The sequence below is a fragment of the Siniperca chuatsi genome, linkage group LG18 (genome assembly GCF_020085105.1).
Source record: "Siniperca chuatsi isolate FFG_IHB_CAS linkage group LG18, ASM2008510v1, whole genome shotgun sequence".
Lineage (NCBI taxonomy): Eukaryota > Metazoa > Chordata > Actinopteri > Centrarchiformes > Sinipercidae > Siniperca > Siniperca chuatsi.
This window is the reverse complement of record NC_058059.1, coordinates 8,052,686-8,070,710: the sequence shown is the minus strand read 5'-3', so window position 1 is coordinate 8,070,710 and position 18,025 is coordinate 8,052,686. Positions and strand designations below refer to the sequence as shown.

The window sequence follows — 18,025 nt, the reverse complement described above, 5'->3', positions numbered from 1 at the left end:
TATAGCTGTCCATTAAATATGAAACTACAACCAGGAGACTGTTAGCTTAGCATAAAGACTGGAAAAGCTAGCCTGGCTCTGTCCAAAGGTAAAAAATCCACCTACCAGCACCTCTAAAGCTAACTTATTAACATGTTATTTCGTTTGTTTATCTGTACAAGTGTAAAAAGTTTTAGTTTTACGGGGACTCTCCACTCGTTGCCTGGAAACCTCACGGTGTTGACAAGATTCCATTAAGGCGACCGGCCAGGAGCACATAACTTCTGCTGTCTTTACACTTCTGTTTTTGTAGGACTTAAACAAACGATATAAAGTGTGTTGGCAGGCAGATTTGTTTAGTTTTGGACAAGGCTAGCTGTTTCCCTCGTTTTCAGTTTTTATGCTAAGCTAACTGTCTCCAGCTTCAAATTGAGACACATATGAGAGTGGTATCACCTTCTTATCTAACGCTCAGTAAGAAAGCAAAGAAGCATATTTCCCAAAATGTTAAACAAGATGTCAGATGCATGTGACTGCAGGCAGTTGTAAAATGTCAGTATTTTTAATTTTTTTTTAAATGCCTTCAGCACCAACTGGTTTTACCCTGCATGTTTAAGGCCAAATATGTAAAGTGACTGTTGGTGTATGCCTGTTTTCAGTCTGATGTTACAATATGTTGTCAACTTGTGTTTTCTGTTTCAGGAGGTCCCAGTCAATGGCGTGTAGGGGACCCTCAGCCTGAGCAGATGTGTGTCCCTGTTTCTGGACAAACTGCAGGCGGACACTCTGGATCCTCAGAGGATCACAATAGTGACGCCTCTTTACACTGCAGCTATTAAAACTGCTGGTTCAATGCCGAACACTGCTTTTGATAATGTAGCTACCTAATGTTCATCGGTCCTTATCCTGCTGTAAAACTGTCACCTTACTCTCCAGCTATCAAAGCCTTTTTATACTATAATTGCATGACCTGCCTATAATTAGATTTATTTTAGGTACTGAAGTTGTAAAAGTTTTCCTTTAAAAGAAAATGCCTTTGTAAATAGTAATTCCTGCAATTTAAAATGTCCTTTTTATATGATGCATATAAGAAAATGTATTTTATTACTGATTTAATGTTTTTACTGGTCAGTTTATGTATAGGATGGTTCAGGACTACCATGTGTTCAAGGAATCATGTGCAAATGCAGTAAAGAAAAGTTTAATGACAAAACCCAATTGTGGTACAAAAGTCCCTTTATTAACATACCTTTTTTTTTTCCCTTTTAGTATAAATCTTGGCAGCCACTTTAAAAATGTGTACATGGATAAGCAGAGATAAGAAAATAGCAAAGTTCAGATCAAGATTTAGTGAAAATGAAGAGAAATAGAAAAAGTATAGTGCAGCTTTACAAAGTAAGCATTTCTGCAACACTTGGTTAATTTACATGAGAATGTTATATTTGAAATGTCTAATTTCTTAAGTAGCACTTGAAACGTGTCTGGTCATTAAGTATTGTCAAAGTGACCTATAAAACTAGGCCTTGGAAAGATGGAACACAGTCAGTGACTGATGTTTAGTAGCACCACCATTTCTACAGACTCAAGATATATAATAATACATGTTTTTCTGGACAATCAGGCAGTTTTGGCAAAATGAAATGTTCAACACAATATGGCTCCAATCATTTATATTAGAATGAACACACTCACTCCAAGTCAAATATTTGTGCTAACTACTGCAATAACTGTACATAAAAATTAGGCATAACACCAAAAAGTTGTTTTCCAATTGCACAACTGGAGATAAAACTACAGTGAGTATTTATATTGGGGAAAAAACCTCTGTATTTGAGATCCATTTTTTTCTACTGGAAATGGACATCTATCTCTGCACAAGTCTGACAAAGGCCTGAACAAGCTGGATGAACGGCTCCTGACCTTCATGGCTTGCCTTGGAACCTGGTGTGGGTGTTTTGGACTGGGTGGAGGGGAGGATGCCGCTGGCCGGAGACGATGGAGAGCCCCTTCGGAAGTGGCGTGACAGGCTCGAGAGAAGAGTGCTCTGGTGGTGGAGAAAATCAAAGAGGTTAGGTAATACTCTTAAATGTATTATAAAGGATAAGGCTGATGGTTTTGGTCGACAATAAAAGGAATCCAAAATAACGTCAATGTGTTAGTACATCTCAATACTTTACGACTTCCCTGCTGGCTGTGGCTAACAGGACAGATAGATTTGTTTTTTTAAGGCTCTGTAATTTCCTGAAACAGCTGGACACTAGTTTTTGGACAACAATCAAGGTCTTTGGCCACACAGGTAATACTTGTTAGAAAAATAAATTCATTGACAATAAAAAAAAAAATAGAATATCAACAGACTCATCCTTTAAAAGCATACAGAAGAATTCAAAGAAAGACTGGTTAAGAGAGATGTGATGTCTCACCAGCTCAGAGCTGAGCTCCTGTTTGAGCCTCTGTTTGTCTCGAGGGATTATGGAGGGATCTTTGAGACACCGAACAGCCTGAGAGATCAGCACGTAGAAACAGTTCTCCATGGTGAACATTAGCAATGACCTGAAGAAAAAAACAAAGTTAATCTAAATTTAATGTTCTAAAGCAATACAAAGAAGTGAAATACGCTTGTTCGCTTTCTTGAGAAGATTGATACCACTCATAACTGTACACATGAAGCTACAGCCATCAGCCGGTTAACTTAGCTTGCTGCAAGCTGAAGGAAACATGCCTGGCTCTGACTGAAGGTAAAAAAGTTCCATTCAAATAATACCTAAAGTAGCAGGACTGACATTTACTCACTTCAGAGCTTGTATCTCCTCTGATGAGGCCAGTGAGGCTATACTCAAGGAAACTGGCTCTTTTTTCTTCTCCATCTGTGAACAAATGGCACAAAAACAATCAGGGATCTACTGTAAAACTGACTGTAGCTGAAGTTATTCATGATTACGTTGAACATTACCTCGCTCAACATGCTCAGGGCCACATTGATGGTGGCCAGCAGGGTTCCAAATGAAGGAGCCACATCGGGGTCAAACGCTGGAGTTGTGAAGCTGAGCACAAACAGGGTTCGATACTCTGCCAAGTCCATACTCTGAGACAGAAATCAGCATTTTATTCTCTTTTATATAAAAGTCAACATCTGATGCTACTAATCAGGCTCAAAACTAATAACTAGACTAATTTTGAAGACAAAAGTGCTTATTAGAGCAGAATAAGCAGGCTGACCTGGTCCAGGAGTATCTGGCAGCAGTCTGGAGTGAAGTGCTGCAGAGTTGCCAGGGTTTTGCTGAGGATCTTTAGAAGACTGCACTGCACAGCCAGCAGGGCCTTCTGCTCGGCTTCCTCTCTCTCCCCTCCACCTGCTACTTCTTTAGACGGGGTTTGGGGGGGGCGCTGTGTCCTGGGAAGGGGACCAGGGGGCAGCGCCTCACCGTTTTTAGCCTAAAAAACATCAAGCTGTTATTTATCTAAATGAATAAACATCTTACAACAATTAAACTGAATTCTAGAACATTTCCTGGTTTCTGACCTGGAGGTAGTGATGAAGCATCTTCTTGCTGTGGAGCAAGTATGTGCAGGTCTGGCACAGATAACACAGGTTTACCTGCATGGAGGAGACGGAAAGAAAAATACTGAACAATTAAATGCTGAAGTGTAACTGCACCAGTGGAGCTGTGCTGTTATCTTTGCTGTGGTGAAGCTTTACTCTGGACTTGCCTGTACATCTCTGAGCAGTTTGGGCAGGTGAAACTGCCACTCCTTACAGAAGCTCGAGAGCTGCAGGAGGAAACCGACCGTGTGGTCAGCCTCGTCCAAACATGCCAGACTCTGCACCGTTCGCACTGCATTCAGACACTGAGCACGAGAGAAAAGGTAAACATGAAGATGAGAAACACTATTGTCAACAAGAAAACGACACCCACACTCCCAGCTTACAACAGTACCTGAATACCGTTGTGAATGCAGGTGTGTGAAATTTACCTGCATAAATCTGTTGTTTTTCCTCCCCTTTTGTCCTCCAATTACAAATGTCTTACTACTGGTTGTTGTATTTTGTTCCCTTGTGAGCAGCTTCAGTGCTTTTTCCTAAAAATATTGCTTAGTGAAATACGCTACAAAGGCCCAATTTATAGAGACTTAATTTATGTTGCTATAAAGACTTAGAGGGAGAAAAACAAACGGGTGCGGCAATGGCAGATTAAGGTAAGAATATCGAGCTGAAAGGTCTAGTAATTACTTGGTCAACAGAACATTAATCAGCAACAATTTTGATCATCAAATAATTGTTTAAGTCATTTTTAAAGAAAAACAATGCAAACAAAACTCACTGGTTCCAGGTTCTCAAATGTGAATATTTGCTGGTCTTTTATAGTAGAAAGAGTTATATTAAACTGAACACCTTTGTGTATTTGGACTGTTGGTCAGACAAAACAAGTTGTTTGAATAACGTAACATATATAGGATTTAAGAAACTGAGAAGCATTTTTCACTATTTTCTGACATTTAATAGATTGATCATCAATTAATGCAATAAAACAACTTTGATGCCATCACCTGTACCATACCTGTAATATGCGTTCTTGATGCACTCCGACAAAGTCCAGGGCTTCGTTGATGAAGTTGTAACGCAGAGTCTTGAGCAGACTCTCCATTAAAGACATGCAGAGGCGGTACACCCCTGGCCAGCAGGCGGTGTCCTGGGACTTTCGGGAAAAACTCTGCTCAGAGACATGGATATACTGTGTTATTATATCATATTAATGCAGTGCTATGTTACATGCAAGGCAGAAAAATGTTTCTGTAAAGGTATCACTATAATTTAATTTTTATTACCTGTGATGCTCCATTTGAAGACACCTCATAGACACTCAGAAGAGGGAGGCAGATAGTCTGGATGACTCCTGCTCCAGCAACAGCTGCTGCCCCCTGGAGGACAAATGAAGACACCCTCAACATCCGACATCTTAAATTGATTTAAAAACATTTAAAAAGGATGAGGCTGGTGATATTCTATATTTTTCTCTTATTGTTAATCCCATGAAAACAACAATGAATTGATCCTACTACCAAGTACTGTCTGTCTCAAAAGCCTGATGCAGCTCATTGCTCTGTGCCAGAGCTCAGCATTAATAAGCCACGCTGTTGCACTGGGTGACATGTTCCTTTATTATAATGAAAATGGGCACTGTAGTTTATTTTGAGACAATCCGACATACACTATATGGTGCTGTAAAATAGAGCACTAAATGTGTATTAGTGTGCAGCTGAAAAAAGTCCCCTAAAAATGCACTATTTACTCCTGTCTGAGTAATGTTGGCTAAAATCTACAGTGCCCAGCTGTTTTGGGAAATTGCTGAGCCTTTTTAAAAATGAAACTATTTGCATTTATTTCTTCAGAAGGAGCAAATGAGGGAAGTTGGAAATATTTAGAGACGGACTAATGCATTGCTGGTTTTGGTCCTTTCACAGCGTTTATTGGCAATAAGAACAATATGGAATATTATCAGAATTGTTCTTTAAATTTCACAGTAGAAAAGTTGTGTTTACCTGAGGAGTGCGGGCCAGTGTGAGCAGCAGGTGAAGTGCCGCCTCAGTGAAGTAGAGGTTGTGTTTGGATCGCAGGCTGAGCTCAACAGCGCTGAGCACCGAGGGGAGGACTGGAACCTTCCTCATCACAGACACCCAGTGCTCACCATCCTCATCGGTGCGACACAGCTCCTTCGCTAAGTGCAGTGCTAGCACACACACCTGATTAAAAAAGAATGAAATTGGCATAAAATTAACTTTATGTTGGATTTACACTATTGCTGTATGCACTCATTGTTTAAAAGGTAGGGTATGCGATTCTAATTCAGTACACATCTTTTTGTCAGATTCAGTGCATATTTCCTCACAGTACACTAGCTCTCCGTTCTGTGTGAGCTGAAAGAACTCTGGTGTTTGTACACAGCCCTGGCTCTGTAAATGGGAAACAAACAAATATCCATCGCCTTTCTCCTGCCTCAACATTGTGTCTCACCATTAAATAACCTAGAAAACATTTGCCATCTAGAAAGATTGAAGCTAAATGTTGAAAATTGAGATCATTGGCTTGAATATGAAACTGACTCTTTGACTCCTCTTGAAGGACATGTGGAACCATAATAGGCTTCTAAAGTGCAAAAACCACCATCTACAAACAAAATCTTCTATCCATTAATCCTGCCTTGGCTCACCCCATCTCTTTGGTCTTTCTGTGGGCCGCGGGGAGATTCTGTCTCCATGCTGTCCTCGTCGTCCACTGTGTCTCCCGTCTGGCTCATGTGACGAGTATTGTCAATAAGTGCCAGGGCCTCGTCTTTTACTGTCTCACACACAGACAGCAACAGCTGGGGCAACTGGGAAATATCTCCACCTAGTTGACAAAAACATGAATCAACAAAAAGACTGAATTACAGACTACTGCAAACACTGCAAAATTCAAACACAGACAACAGATACACGTCTCTTACCGTTGAGTCCCTGAATCTGGAGCACAGAAATGAGTGCAGAGAAGATTTTGGCTTTAGTCCTCTCCATCATGTGCTGGTCAGCTTGTAGGACACTCTCCAGGATCAGGGAGAGGGGAGACAGGATGTCAGGAGCTGTTGCCACCACACTGGAGACAGGAAGAGAGCAGTAACAGTTTATTAGAGATAAAGGAGTAAGGATATATCAAATGTGCACTGCACTGTAGACTACGACATTAAGGAAACCTATAAACTCTGTCAAATGCATGAATACACACCTTCTCCACTGTTTGAGGAGGATGAGTAGTAGAGTGGCCATCATGGATCCAAGACGAAGACATGGCACAGACATGGGTGTAGTCAGCTGAAAGACACAGGAAGAATTAGAAAGTAAAAAAGCAATAAAAGGAAGAAAAATACAAAAGTAGTAAAACGAGAAATGAATTGAAATAAATTCAAGGAAAATATGATATGCCATGATGACTTACAGCAGCTTTGGTCCCATCCAGGACATCCATAAAAAGCTTCAGTTTGGTTGAGTCTTCTGTTACCTGCATCACATCCGACTGAAAGCATAAAATACACCAAAAGCACTAGTGAATTTGTCAGGTCACTTTGTCAAGTCAATACTTGGTATTGATATTCTAATCCAACTCTTGGCAAGAAAGCAAACAAGCATATTTCCCAAAATGTTGAAATATTCCTTTAAGGCAGGCTTAAGGGGTTAAAATACTCAGAATTGTTTGTCGGATGGTCGAATTGCTTCAGAAACCCCCCTCTCCCCACACGTTGTCTGACCATTTCTGTAACGGTCCACAACCAACAATCACACCCACTTTATGCCATGATCAGAGGTGAAAAAGGAGCCAGGGTTTGAACTTCTCTATCTAGCTCTCTTTTTTCATTCTTGACACTATTTTTCATTTCATTTTTCATGTGAACAACTGAGTGCAACACTATGAATGTCTTCCAGGAGAGAAAATATCGGACAACACATCATAAGAACTAGTTCTGAGTATACCCCAGCTGTTACATCAACACTAAAACCATGATTATGCTTGCTGTAACATACATGGCTAGTGGAAAGAATTAGCAGCATTCGCCAGGCAGAGATCAACATCTGGGTCTCGGGAAAGTAACAGATGCCTTCCTCCTCCATCTCTGCCACATGGCACACTAGAGACTTGACATACTGGGACCAGTACTCATATCGTCGTGCATTGGAAAACTTCTGAAGCCCGTCCTTCAGAGACTGCTCCAAGGAACCACTGTAACAGCAGACACAATTAACATCAGTTATGTGAGATTTGAGCGAAAGTGATAAATATGGGAACACTTATATTAGGGATTCTGAAATTACCTGACAGCATAGTAGATCTCCAGGCCGATGATTTTCATGACAAAAGCACACGTCTCCAGAACACAAGGCTGAGGGTAAAATACAATTCTTGAGTTGACATACTTGACATCCAATTACTGATTAAGTAATCATTATATCAGTGTAAAAAAGAGCAAAATACCTCTGTGGTATCTGAAGGTGGGGTGAGGGTTCCAAAGAGAGGCGTTGTCAAATTTTCCCAAAACCGTTCTCTGTGTAAAAAAGCAGCGATATTTATCAAACTATCATTCAGTCTCTGAAAACATCCAGTTGTACATATTTTCCCAGGTCAAAGTAAGAATTTTGTCTGAGATAATGTGCTTACTTTTTACGTAAGACAGAGATGGCACTATCTCTGCGATCCTGCCAGAGGGCAAGGAGGAAGGCAAGGGCCGCTCGGTGGAGCAGCGGGGGACACCAGTATTTCCCCTGCTGTTTGGAGTCAATCAGGTCCAACACCACATGAAGACAGCTCCACTCACCAAGCAGAAACTCCTACAGGTTAAAAAAAAAAAAAAAAAAAGTACAGAGATATTTTAAATCCAGATGCAGCACTACTAAAAATAAAAACAAATACACTTCTTTTTATTACTACACATATCCCTGCAGTCCATACCTTTGACCCCTCACTTCCATCTTTGACTTCCAGGTTGAGGAAAAGCTCAATGAGGCCAGGCTGGGTTTCCACGGCAACGGTGAGGAACTCGAGGATCATGACCTTGATCCTCATGTCTTCTGTCTTGCTCTGCAGCCGAGTAAGGAATGCATCCCGGATGGCTGCTGCGTCGTTACCAAGGCAAGCGTAGATTGACATAGGAGCCACCTACAAACAAATAAATTAAACATCAATTTGTGCTGTTGTACAAAACAACAAGAAAACATCAAGTCTAAAACAAACCCATCACTTACAACATATACTGTATTAATATATTGGAAGTCCTTACTGTGGCGAGCCTTTTGAGCAGCTGGATTGCCAGGCGAGGTAGCGCTGGGTCATGTTTGTGGTAAATATACTTGGCCAAGACAACTATGAGATTGTTGCCATGGCCACCATGTTGCGTCAGGGCCTGCTCCAGAGGGGACACAACGTCAGACGGCGGCTTCAGACGGATGACGTTGTTGGTGACAGAGAAGGCCAGTTTGACTGTCTGGATGAGGATCTGACCGGGACCCTCAGAGCCACAGCTGGACAACGGCAGAGAGAGGGAAGAAAATATAACTATTGAATTTCCAAACATGACATAATTAGTCTATGTCAAAAATATGGAAGGTTTTGGGGTTAATTCTATGAAAACATAATAAGGAAAAAGTAGGTATGAACTCTTATCTGTTCACCTGCTAGGTTGTGCAGCTAGGACCACATCTATGGTGTCCACTCCAACCCCCATGATATTGACGACTGCCTGTCCAGCCTCAGTGTTTGCCAGACTGTAGATGCACAGAGACTGCAGGGTGGGAGTGCTGCATTAAGGAAGAAAAGAGTAAACCAACAACTTTACATATAAATTAACAACCACATGAATTAATCAGGGCGGCAACCAACAATCATTTTCATTATTGATTAATGGTTTGGTCAATAAAATATCAGAAAATAGTGGAAAAAGTTGACACATTTAAATGTATTGTTTTGTCCAAAATATCTGTGATCAGTTTACTATCAAAGATTTTAAAAAGCAGCAACACATTCACATTTGAGAAGCTGGAACCAGAAAAATAGTTTTAAGTTTTGTTTGGAAAAAGAAAAAGAAAAATAATTGATTGTTAAAATTGATGCAGACTCATCATCTTCTCTCTCCCGTAGTTCTGTGCTTTCTCATTTCTCTCCTCTCTCCTTTCGTCGCTTTCAGCAGGTATTTCTGCCTCTGGAGCTGCGGGGTCTGGGTCTGTGGTTCTGGACCGCCTACTGCCCCCGTGCTCCTGTTCGACAACTGCTACTACAGTTGTTGTTATTGGCTCTGTTACTGATGCTGACATTATTCTTCTATTCTTCCTATAGCTGTCCTTCCTATTATTACTAATGTATTAATATTAACACTATAATTACTATTCTACTATAAAAAAAATTAAAGATTTTTTTTTTTTTTAAAGTGGTCTTTGCATTGTGCCTCCCTAACCCTATCCCCTTCCCCCAAACCCCTTCTCTCTCTTTCTCTTTTTTCTTGCCAAAATGTGCAGGTAACAGAATTAAGACACTTTAATCCCAAAAAAACTTACCTGCCCTGATCTTCTCCCTCTGGGCTCAGATTGAGAATGGCATGGATCAGCTCCAAAATAAGACAGCCTGCAGCAACAAAGAAAGTGTTTATTCAGTTTTTAACTTCTATTTTCTAGTCTGTAAGACAGAAACTTGCCATCACTGTCATGTCAGACATGTGCCCCTTACCTATCCTCTCCCTGACTCCGTAGGTGTTGTAACGCCACTTATGGTATGTGGGCAGCATCTCCTTTAACACCAGCAGCACACAGGGGATAAGGCCTTTGTTCTGAGTGCTGCCAAGCTGACCCTGAAATTAACAGAGAGAGAAGAGAGATAAGATGTACATTATAGCAGCAGGACACCACATTTCTACATAAAAAAAAAGAAAAACCCAAAACAAAAAACATTCTATCGTTTATTTTATGTAAAATGGCCAATCAGCTGCTACTACAGAATGCTGGCCAGAAAGCAGTTGTGTACATCTCATTTAGTAAAACCTGTTGTTACCTTGACCAGGGTTGTAATGAGACGAAGGAAGGCGATGGTCACAGAATACTCGCCCCTGGGCTGCTCAATCTGGACCAGCAGGTTGCCATAGTTACCTGCCTTCATCCCTTCAGCACTAGAAAAGACAGTTTTGGTCAATACTTTTTACTACTTCTCCAAAAAATAAAAGTCTGATTTTTGCAAATTAAACATTAGGCAGCACGCAGTTTGAGCTTTTTACTTTACCTTACACACTGAGCCATGCTGGTCAAAGGGTTGGAGGCAAAGGGGAGGAAACCTGTGTGGTGCAGACTGGACCACACCTGAAGGTTAAAAAAAAAAAAAGATAGATGAGGTGTCTGGGGAGGATTCAAGAACAGTGGCTTTAAATCCTTCATTTTACTTCCTGTTCACACTGGAAGTACCCAGCATACCCACCTTCCCAGGCATCCTTGCAGCCAGTACGGAGAGGCAGTTCACACAGGAGGCGATCACATCCACTGGAGGGTTGATGACTGACGTTAACCTAACAGACACACACATGACAAGACAAATTTATTCTTGGTGTCTAATCAAGTTTGTTTCAAATAGGAACTACAAAATAAACACACTCAAGAGTTTGATAAGTGTCTCTTTAAAGTTAGTTTACCTCTGTAGCAACATGTAGATGCGTGAAGTGAGAGGCAATAAACAATCCGACACAGTCCAGTCTGTGCTTATGATCTTATGGACCAGATCCAGGATGGGCTTCACACGTGCACAGTGAGCTAAAACATCTAGCACACACACAAAAAAAAAAAGATAGAAACACACACATAGGGCATAATAAAATTAATACTTTTTGGCTGTTGCTTAATCTAAGACAGCAGTTTGATGACATTACTTTGGACTCTGATGGTAATTTGTGATGATCATTGGGCATTATTTTTCTTATTTCATAAAGGAGAATTCAAAACCAGTGACTTTAAATCCTTCATTTAAAGAATTACAACTGATTTCTAAGTTTCTAAATTACTTTAATAAAAAAACATCAGATAGTGCAAACATTGTGTAACTGAGCTTGATTATTTCTGTGTGGGAATTAAAGGATAAGTCTGGTGACATTCTATGTTTTCTTACCATCAACAAATCCCATGAAAGACCAAAACCAACAATTAATTGATCCTAAAAACAAGTTCTGTGTGTGTGTGTATCCAAAGCCTGATATAGCTTATTCCTATGTGCTTCACTGTCATCATTATCTTCATCAGTGAGCCACACTATTGCAGCGGGGGGACGTATTCCTTCGTTACGATGAAGATTGGCACTGTAGTTTATTTTGAGTCGATCCCACATACACCTTTCTGCTGCCATTAATACTCACAACCGCAATAAATCCACAGCTACAAGTAGTCCCCAGTAAATACAAAATGCGCTACAGTTTGAGTAACGTGTACTAAAAACTACAGTGCCAATCTGTTTTAGGATATTAAATGATTTATGTCTGCAGTAGGAACGAATGGGCTTGGGGCTGAGAGCCACAGACAGGCTGGGGGAGCCAGAAACCACTGAGAGACATTGCTGGTTTTTCTCTTTTCATGGGATTTGTTGACAATAACAAAAACATAGAATATCGACAGCCTTATTATCTTTTAAAGGCTTTAACAATCTGCTTGTTAGAATATATGAACGACCAGCTGTGTACCTGCAGTTGAAACAACATGGAGCAGCATCTCCACCTCACAGGTGAACAGAGTCCAGGAGCTGTAGGAGTAGTCCCAGCGAACCATGTAGCCCTGCCCGCCTCCAATCATCACCTGGCCCAGCACTCCCTGTGGCATCCAAAGGTTAGTCTGCCCTGTGCCTGATGGTTGAGATGAAATGTTATGATGGAGGTACATCACTCAAAACAAAATCTTAAAGTTTCTATAATTAGATTCACAAATGTACATCAAAAAATTCACCAGACTGTTTGAAATTCTTTGGCACACTAAATGTTGTATCTACATTCAAATCTCAGAGTAACAACCAAAAAAAAAACAAAAAAAAAACGAACCGAGAGGGTAGAGGAGTTTTGGTGTTTGTCTCCTCCACAGTGTCTCATCATCCTTGGAGATGATGTCATTGGGCTTATGTTTGTAAACTTGCGTGTAGAAGGACATCTTATCCAAAAAGTTGTACACCTGTCACATTGAGGTTAAAAAATACATTGTTAAACCATTTACATAAGGCAAAGTTCAGTGTGTATATGTCTGTGCGTGTGTGAAATCTACCTTTTTAACAGTCGACTTGTTTGACAGAAGTGCCGTTAGAAGCTGTAACAGTGGTCCGATCTTATGAGGGAACATCCCGACTGCACTGTCCAGGATCATTCCCAATCCCATGTTTGGCTTCTGGATTACCAATTTGACAAATAGGGCAGATTATCAACACTTGACATTTTATCTCTAAAGAACCTTCTCTTCTTTGTTTTTTCCTCACCATTTCCCAAAAGACTTCAGCCAGACTAGGAGCAGAGAGGACCTCACAGGCAGCATCAATTAGGTGGGAGCACTGTGTCACCACACCGTCAGTCTGTCACATGCATCATGATAAGGCAAGTTACCAACACAGATCACAAATTAGAATGTGAGTAAGGAACATTTAACATATACACACACACGTGAACTCTGGGTGTATACCTGTAGGCTTTCCTCTTCAAAAGAAGTGATCACAAATGAGAGGAGGCCGTAGATACACATCTTTGCTGTGCTTGCTGTGCACTGGAGAGAAAAAGAATTGAAGAGTGACAGACAAAATTTAATGTAGTATAACAATATAAATACGTATCTGAGAATAGACGTTGGTACGTATTGGTATGTGTATGTTTGTGTTGCTGTGTCATATATTTTAAAAATCAGGAAAAAATTTGAGTTTTTGTTGCACAAAATGTGATGGCTTTTTTAGTGAAACATGTTATTTTCACTGGTCAGTTTTGGCATTTTCAATGTTCCCGCAAACAACGCTTAGCAAAGCTGTTGACTTTTAGAATGCAAGTATGTTTTTTCAGTGCATTTTCTTCACTTCAATGACTGGCTGCACTGCAGATATAAACCACAGCTTGAGGGGGATGATTATGAAACCCAAAGTCGGATTTAGCTTAGATTCCGACTATAAAACAGTACAGCATGTTTCCCTACTGCCAGGTGGTTTTCATTCTATCCATCTCATTAGAGACTGATTTAGGTCTGAGGCCCCATGTGATTAAATTTAACTACCTGGTAGAGAAAACCAGAAGCACTCTGAACCCCCTAGGATAAGATTTGAGATCCATGGCTCTATAGCCTTTGATTGGAATGTGTGTTGCCTTGTGAAAGGGCATGTTACTTCCTTGACTTCATGTATTTCTATTCAAAAGTGTACAGCAACATGATATCATTTAAGCAGTTTTAGGTAATGGGAGCAGCAGAGAGGCAAGGGTGTCCAAAAATTCTAAAATGGTTTTAGTAGCTGTGACAAGACAGTAACCATTAAAGAGAAACAATTTTTCTTTGACTAAAGCGTTCCACCTTCTTAAGAGCTTTAAGTTTGACCTGACCCAAGTGTGTATGTATGTTCTCTTACATTATTCCCTGAGACTCCAAGGCCTTTCAGCATGGTTGAAATGTACTTGAACACCCCCAGCTGCAGGGCAGCATTGCCTATCCTCCTGATCACGGGGCTGGACTCGTCTGGTCGCAGAGTGTGTCTCAGCAGGACCCAGGCCAGCAGCACCGGCCCATGATGAGGGATATCACCAAATGTCAGCAGCAGCTGATCCATCTCCTGGAAGAATCAGAGGATATATGGAGGTTCACATGTCTGTATGGTTTATTCTAGGTGCCTAAATCAGTTCTCTCAGTCTGTGATCAATTTTGTGGGATAATTGCTATATCCAACTCTGCACAACCTTGAGCCTAATTTAGCTTTTGTTTTTTCATCCTGCACATACACTGTTTGGTATTATTGCTCTACGGTTGCAATAGAGCGTATTTATGTCTGCTGCATTTAAAGACTCTGGTCAAACCTTGATGATGTCAGGAGCACTGGAGAACTGATGCTGCTCTGTACAGTCTTCCAGGGCACACTTGTGCAGGAAGTCTATGTCCATTCCCTCAACCAGGATGAGAGAGCTCAAATATCTGCAGGCCAGAGAAACATACAAGATATTAAATACTACACAAGCAATGAAACATTAAGCAATGTACTAGATATGGTTTGCAACTAAGGTCACATACCACAAACAGACTATTTATACTTCCTGGAGGACAACTCACTTTAAACACATGAACGGCACATACACACAAACACTATGAGGTCCTTACCCAATGCGGTCAACCAGCGAGTCCATGCTCTTGTCTACTAAGTGTCTATTGGTCTGCCGCAACCCAAAGCCTTCTTCTTTGAACATTTTGGTGAAGCTCAGCAGGTCGGACGGGCTCATCTCAAAGTAGGCGTAATACAGAAAGATGATCTCCAGCAGCAGAGACTGTTCTTTCAGACACTGCAGGAACCACAGTGACACCTGCCTCTCAGTCTTAAAAAACAAAAGAAAAGTTATTTTACATCCTTTGATGGACAAATTACATTACAGTATTAACCAAATTGAACCAAACATATAAGCTAAATCACCATGAGGTTTCCGTGAGTTTCCCATGTTGGTGCTTCTGCTTTGAAGAGTTTCTCAAACTGCGACTGGTAGTTGCTCACCAGGTCCTTCTCCAGTTTATTAACACAGTTACTGTACTCAGCCTGGACAAAAACAAACACACCCATAGTTATGTTACAGAAGCATAAAAAAATAAACTATCTGATGTGACCCAAATCCAGCTGCTTCTCACCCTGTAGGGATGTCGCTCATCCTGAAAGTATGTCAGCAAGAGCAGGACACATCTGAGCAGACACATACGCTCCTCGTAGTAATAGTCAGCTATCTGTGAATACACATACATAGGCACTCATACTTATTGGATTAAATATGGAAATGTAACTGTCATGCTAAATCAAGTGTAACTATACAGCAAGTGTAAATGACTGCAGATCTCTGTACTGACCTTCAGCAGCAGTGCCTGGCTTTGTCGCTCATCCTTGAGGACAACCTGTATGGAAGACTCCGTTAGCCACAATCTGAATATCTTTCATTATATCTTCTTACAATCTTTTTTTGTTCACCATGAAAAATGGTAACCTTAATCCAAGTGACTGCCGTACTAAATCCCACATACAAAACACAGTATCACTGAAAACAGACACCTTTAACGAGTCACGGGTTCCTCTGTAGTCCTCCTGTAGGTAGCACTGTAAAAGCTGCACACTCTGCTGCTCATCAAGACCCTGTAACATTATTATAGCATTAAATCATTATCAAATCATCATGAAATGCACCACCAAATGAAGACAGTGAATCACATCTTTTACGTATGACAGACATTTTTAACACTTACCAATAGTTTACTGATCCTCAGGCCAAACTCCTTCAATGGTTGTGCAACATCTTTGTTCTCCTTCACTTTCCCAGCAGAGGATGAGCTAGAATGAGTGATACTGACAATTACCCTTTCAATTGTAATAAACAATAGTGTATTTGATGATCAAAATAACTGTAAGATACCTGGGTGGCTTGTAGTAAGTGAGTCCTTGATGCAGTCTGTCCCAGTGTCTATCCAGCTCTGCCTCTATCTGAGCCTGTGCCGTCAAACATTTCATAATAAGAAGAGGGAAAAATCACTTGGGTCATAGAGTCTAGTGTTATTTTCTGTACTACCTAAATAACAATATGCTGTGAGTGGACAACAAATATATTTCTTACATAAGTATATTAAAGTAATTGTCTAATGATTGACTATTGATTTTGGTACATCCAAACTCACTCCAAAAAAAAAAAAAAAAATCTGTTTCCACCAATTACACATACAAGAATCAAAGTATTACTAATGGGACCATTTGAACCCCTCAAGACATGTGGCAGCTAGACATACCGGCTCTCGCAATGCAGATCTTCCCAGCAGTATGGTCCATAATTCTCGACAGCTCCTAAGAGTATAATGGGTATATTTTAGCATAGCGATATTTTAAATTAATGTACATGAAGCAGGAAAGTAGCCATCAGTTAATCTGCATGTGAAAGTACAATTTGATCTAATATGCAGATTAGGGATGGGCAATATTACGATACACACTGAGAGACGATATATTTTTTGTCAGCTGTCAGAGATTTTTCTATTACATTTATACTGTTGTAGCTATTCTTTTAATATCTCTGTCAGTTATTTAACTGAAAAAGAAAAATGTATGCATGGCAATTCTATCTATAAACAGTTTCTCAACTTTTAATTTTAATATATCACAATATATACCAATATCGTGACATAAAATTAGATATACCCGGATAACGTTTTTTCAATATTCCCCACCCCTAAGGCAGTTCCATGTACCAGCTGTGAAACTGTTTTTGTCAACGTTGATACAGACATTTGGTGGAGTGTATGTGTCATTACATCTTCAAAACTACTGAAAAATTAGATTAATACATGCAGATATATGCGTTTACATGCAATTTTGTGTTGCGGTGCACTTGTAGATAGATTGTGAAGTTCATTGATGCATTTTAAACACCAGCCTTTAATGTTACACCTCCATTAATTTTCCTCAACATAAAAATTGTCAGTTCACTGACTGTAAAATCCAGTTCATACGATTTATTAACAGGTTGAAGGTTAGTTTCAGTGGCGGTTCATGGTTCCATTTTCAAACTGTGCAAATGCGAAGGAAAATATTTTCCATTCAAATAATACAACGTTAGCTAAGTCATTGTCCTCTCCGTGCCCAAACACAAGCGTTAGCTTCTTCTCCTTTGTCACAACTAACAATTGTCGGTTAATTGAGCTAACTGTGAAGCATTTAACCTAGAAACATGAGCAGCGGCTCCTTATCTAGTTAAATAACCAGAGTTATAGTTTACATGCTGTTGTTGACATGAGGCTGACACACCACGCTGCTGAAAAACCATTCAAATGTCTCACTGCTAGCACTTGCTAAGCTAAGTTAGCGTGGTGCTAACAGCTCAAAAGAAACATTGTCAAATATAAATGTTACTGCTGATAGGTTTTAATAAACAAACACGATGCGTAGGAATGTGTAATCACTGGTAAATACTAAAAAAAAAACTATCAACAATGTAGACGTTAGCAAAAGTTTGTAGCTAACTCCCTACCTAACGCTCATCTCCGAGTCCGCCATCTTCGTTCCTGCCATGTGATTGGTTGTAGTGCTGCGTCGTCATTGCTGTCGTAGGCACTTTCTTCTTCTTCTTCTTCTTCTTCTTCTTCTTCTTCTTCTTCTTCTTCTTGCATTACTGTACTCTAAGAATAATTCTACAGAATAATTATGTTTTCGTGTATGCTAATATATGTTCATGTTTTATACTGAACTAGCTAGCTATAATGCAAATAAGGGCGTAGGTAAATACAATTAAAAATGTTAAATACTCGGTATGCGGTTTCTTCA

The 18,025-nt window shown here is 40.2% G+C and overlaps 2 protein-coding genes across 15 annotated transcripts in view; one reads left to right on the top strand and one right to left on the bottom strand.

Annotated features, from left to right (window-relative positions):
- Positions 1-1,197, top strand: part of cdk5rap2 (CDK5 regulatory subunit associated protein 2) — a 36,106-nt gene extending 34,909 nt beyond the window's left edge. For 11 of the 13 annotated variants that reach the window (XM_044174458.1, XM_044174462.1, XM_044174460.1 and 8 more), the window contains one exon: positions 682-1,197. In XM_044174458.1, the coding sequence (XP_044030393.1) occupies positions 682-818 (137 nt within the window). In that variant the 3' untranslated portion in view covers positions 819-1,197. The remainder of the gene's footprint in view (positions 1-681) is intronic. The other 2 variants (XR_006375524.1, XM_044174461.1) reach the window with 1 other exon arrangement.
- nup188 (nucleoporin 188) lies at positions 1,198-17,876 on the bottom strand. 2 transcript variants are annotated; one of them, XM_044174468.1, is made up of 43 exons: positions 17,733-17,876; positions 16,498-16,552; positions 16,131-16,204; positions 15,964-16,048; positions 15,773-15,853; positions 15,574-15,618; positions 15,361-15,453; positions 15,152-15,271; positions 14,845-15,056; positions 14,547-14,661; positions 14,105-14,305; positions 13,183-13,263; positions 12,983-13,075; positions 12,775-12,894; positions 12,558-12,684; positions 12,207-12,365; positions 11,172-11,298; positions 10,961-11,048; positions 10,769-10,845; positions 10,544-10,658; positions 10,223-10,343; positions 10,054-10,120; positions 9,175-9,300; positions 8,784-9,024; positions 8,456-8,662; positions 8,165-8,334; positions 7,982-8,051; positions 7,822-7,889; positions 7,534-7,729; positions 6,950-7,027; positions 6,740-6,825; positions 6,465-6,610; positions 6,189-6,367; positions 5,521-5,721; positions 4,807-4,899; positions 4,539-4,691; positions 3,691-3,828; positions 3,503-3,577; positions 3,199-3,414; positions 2,933-3,064; positions 2,773-2,846; positions 2,403-2,532; positions 1,198-2,023 (listed from the first exon to the last, which is right to left on the bottom strand). In XM_044174468.1, exons 1-43 carry the CDS (start codon positions 17,771-17,773, stop codon positions 1,844-1,846), a joined length of 5,256 nt encoding a protein of 1,751 aa, XP_044030403.1. In that variant the 5' UTR covers positions 17,774-17,876; the 3' UTR covers positions 1,198-1,843. The 2 variants fall into 2 exon arrangements, with proteins under 2 accessions (XP_044030403.1, XP_044030404.1); XM_044174469.1 differs by lacking the exon at positions 17,733-17,876 and adding an exon at positions 17,481-17,577.
- Positions 17,877-18,025: the final 149 nt, after the last annotated feature.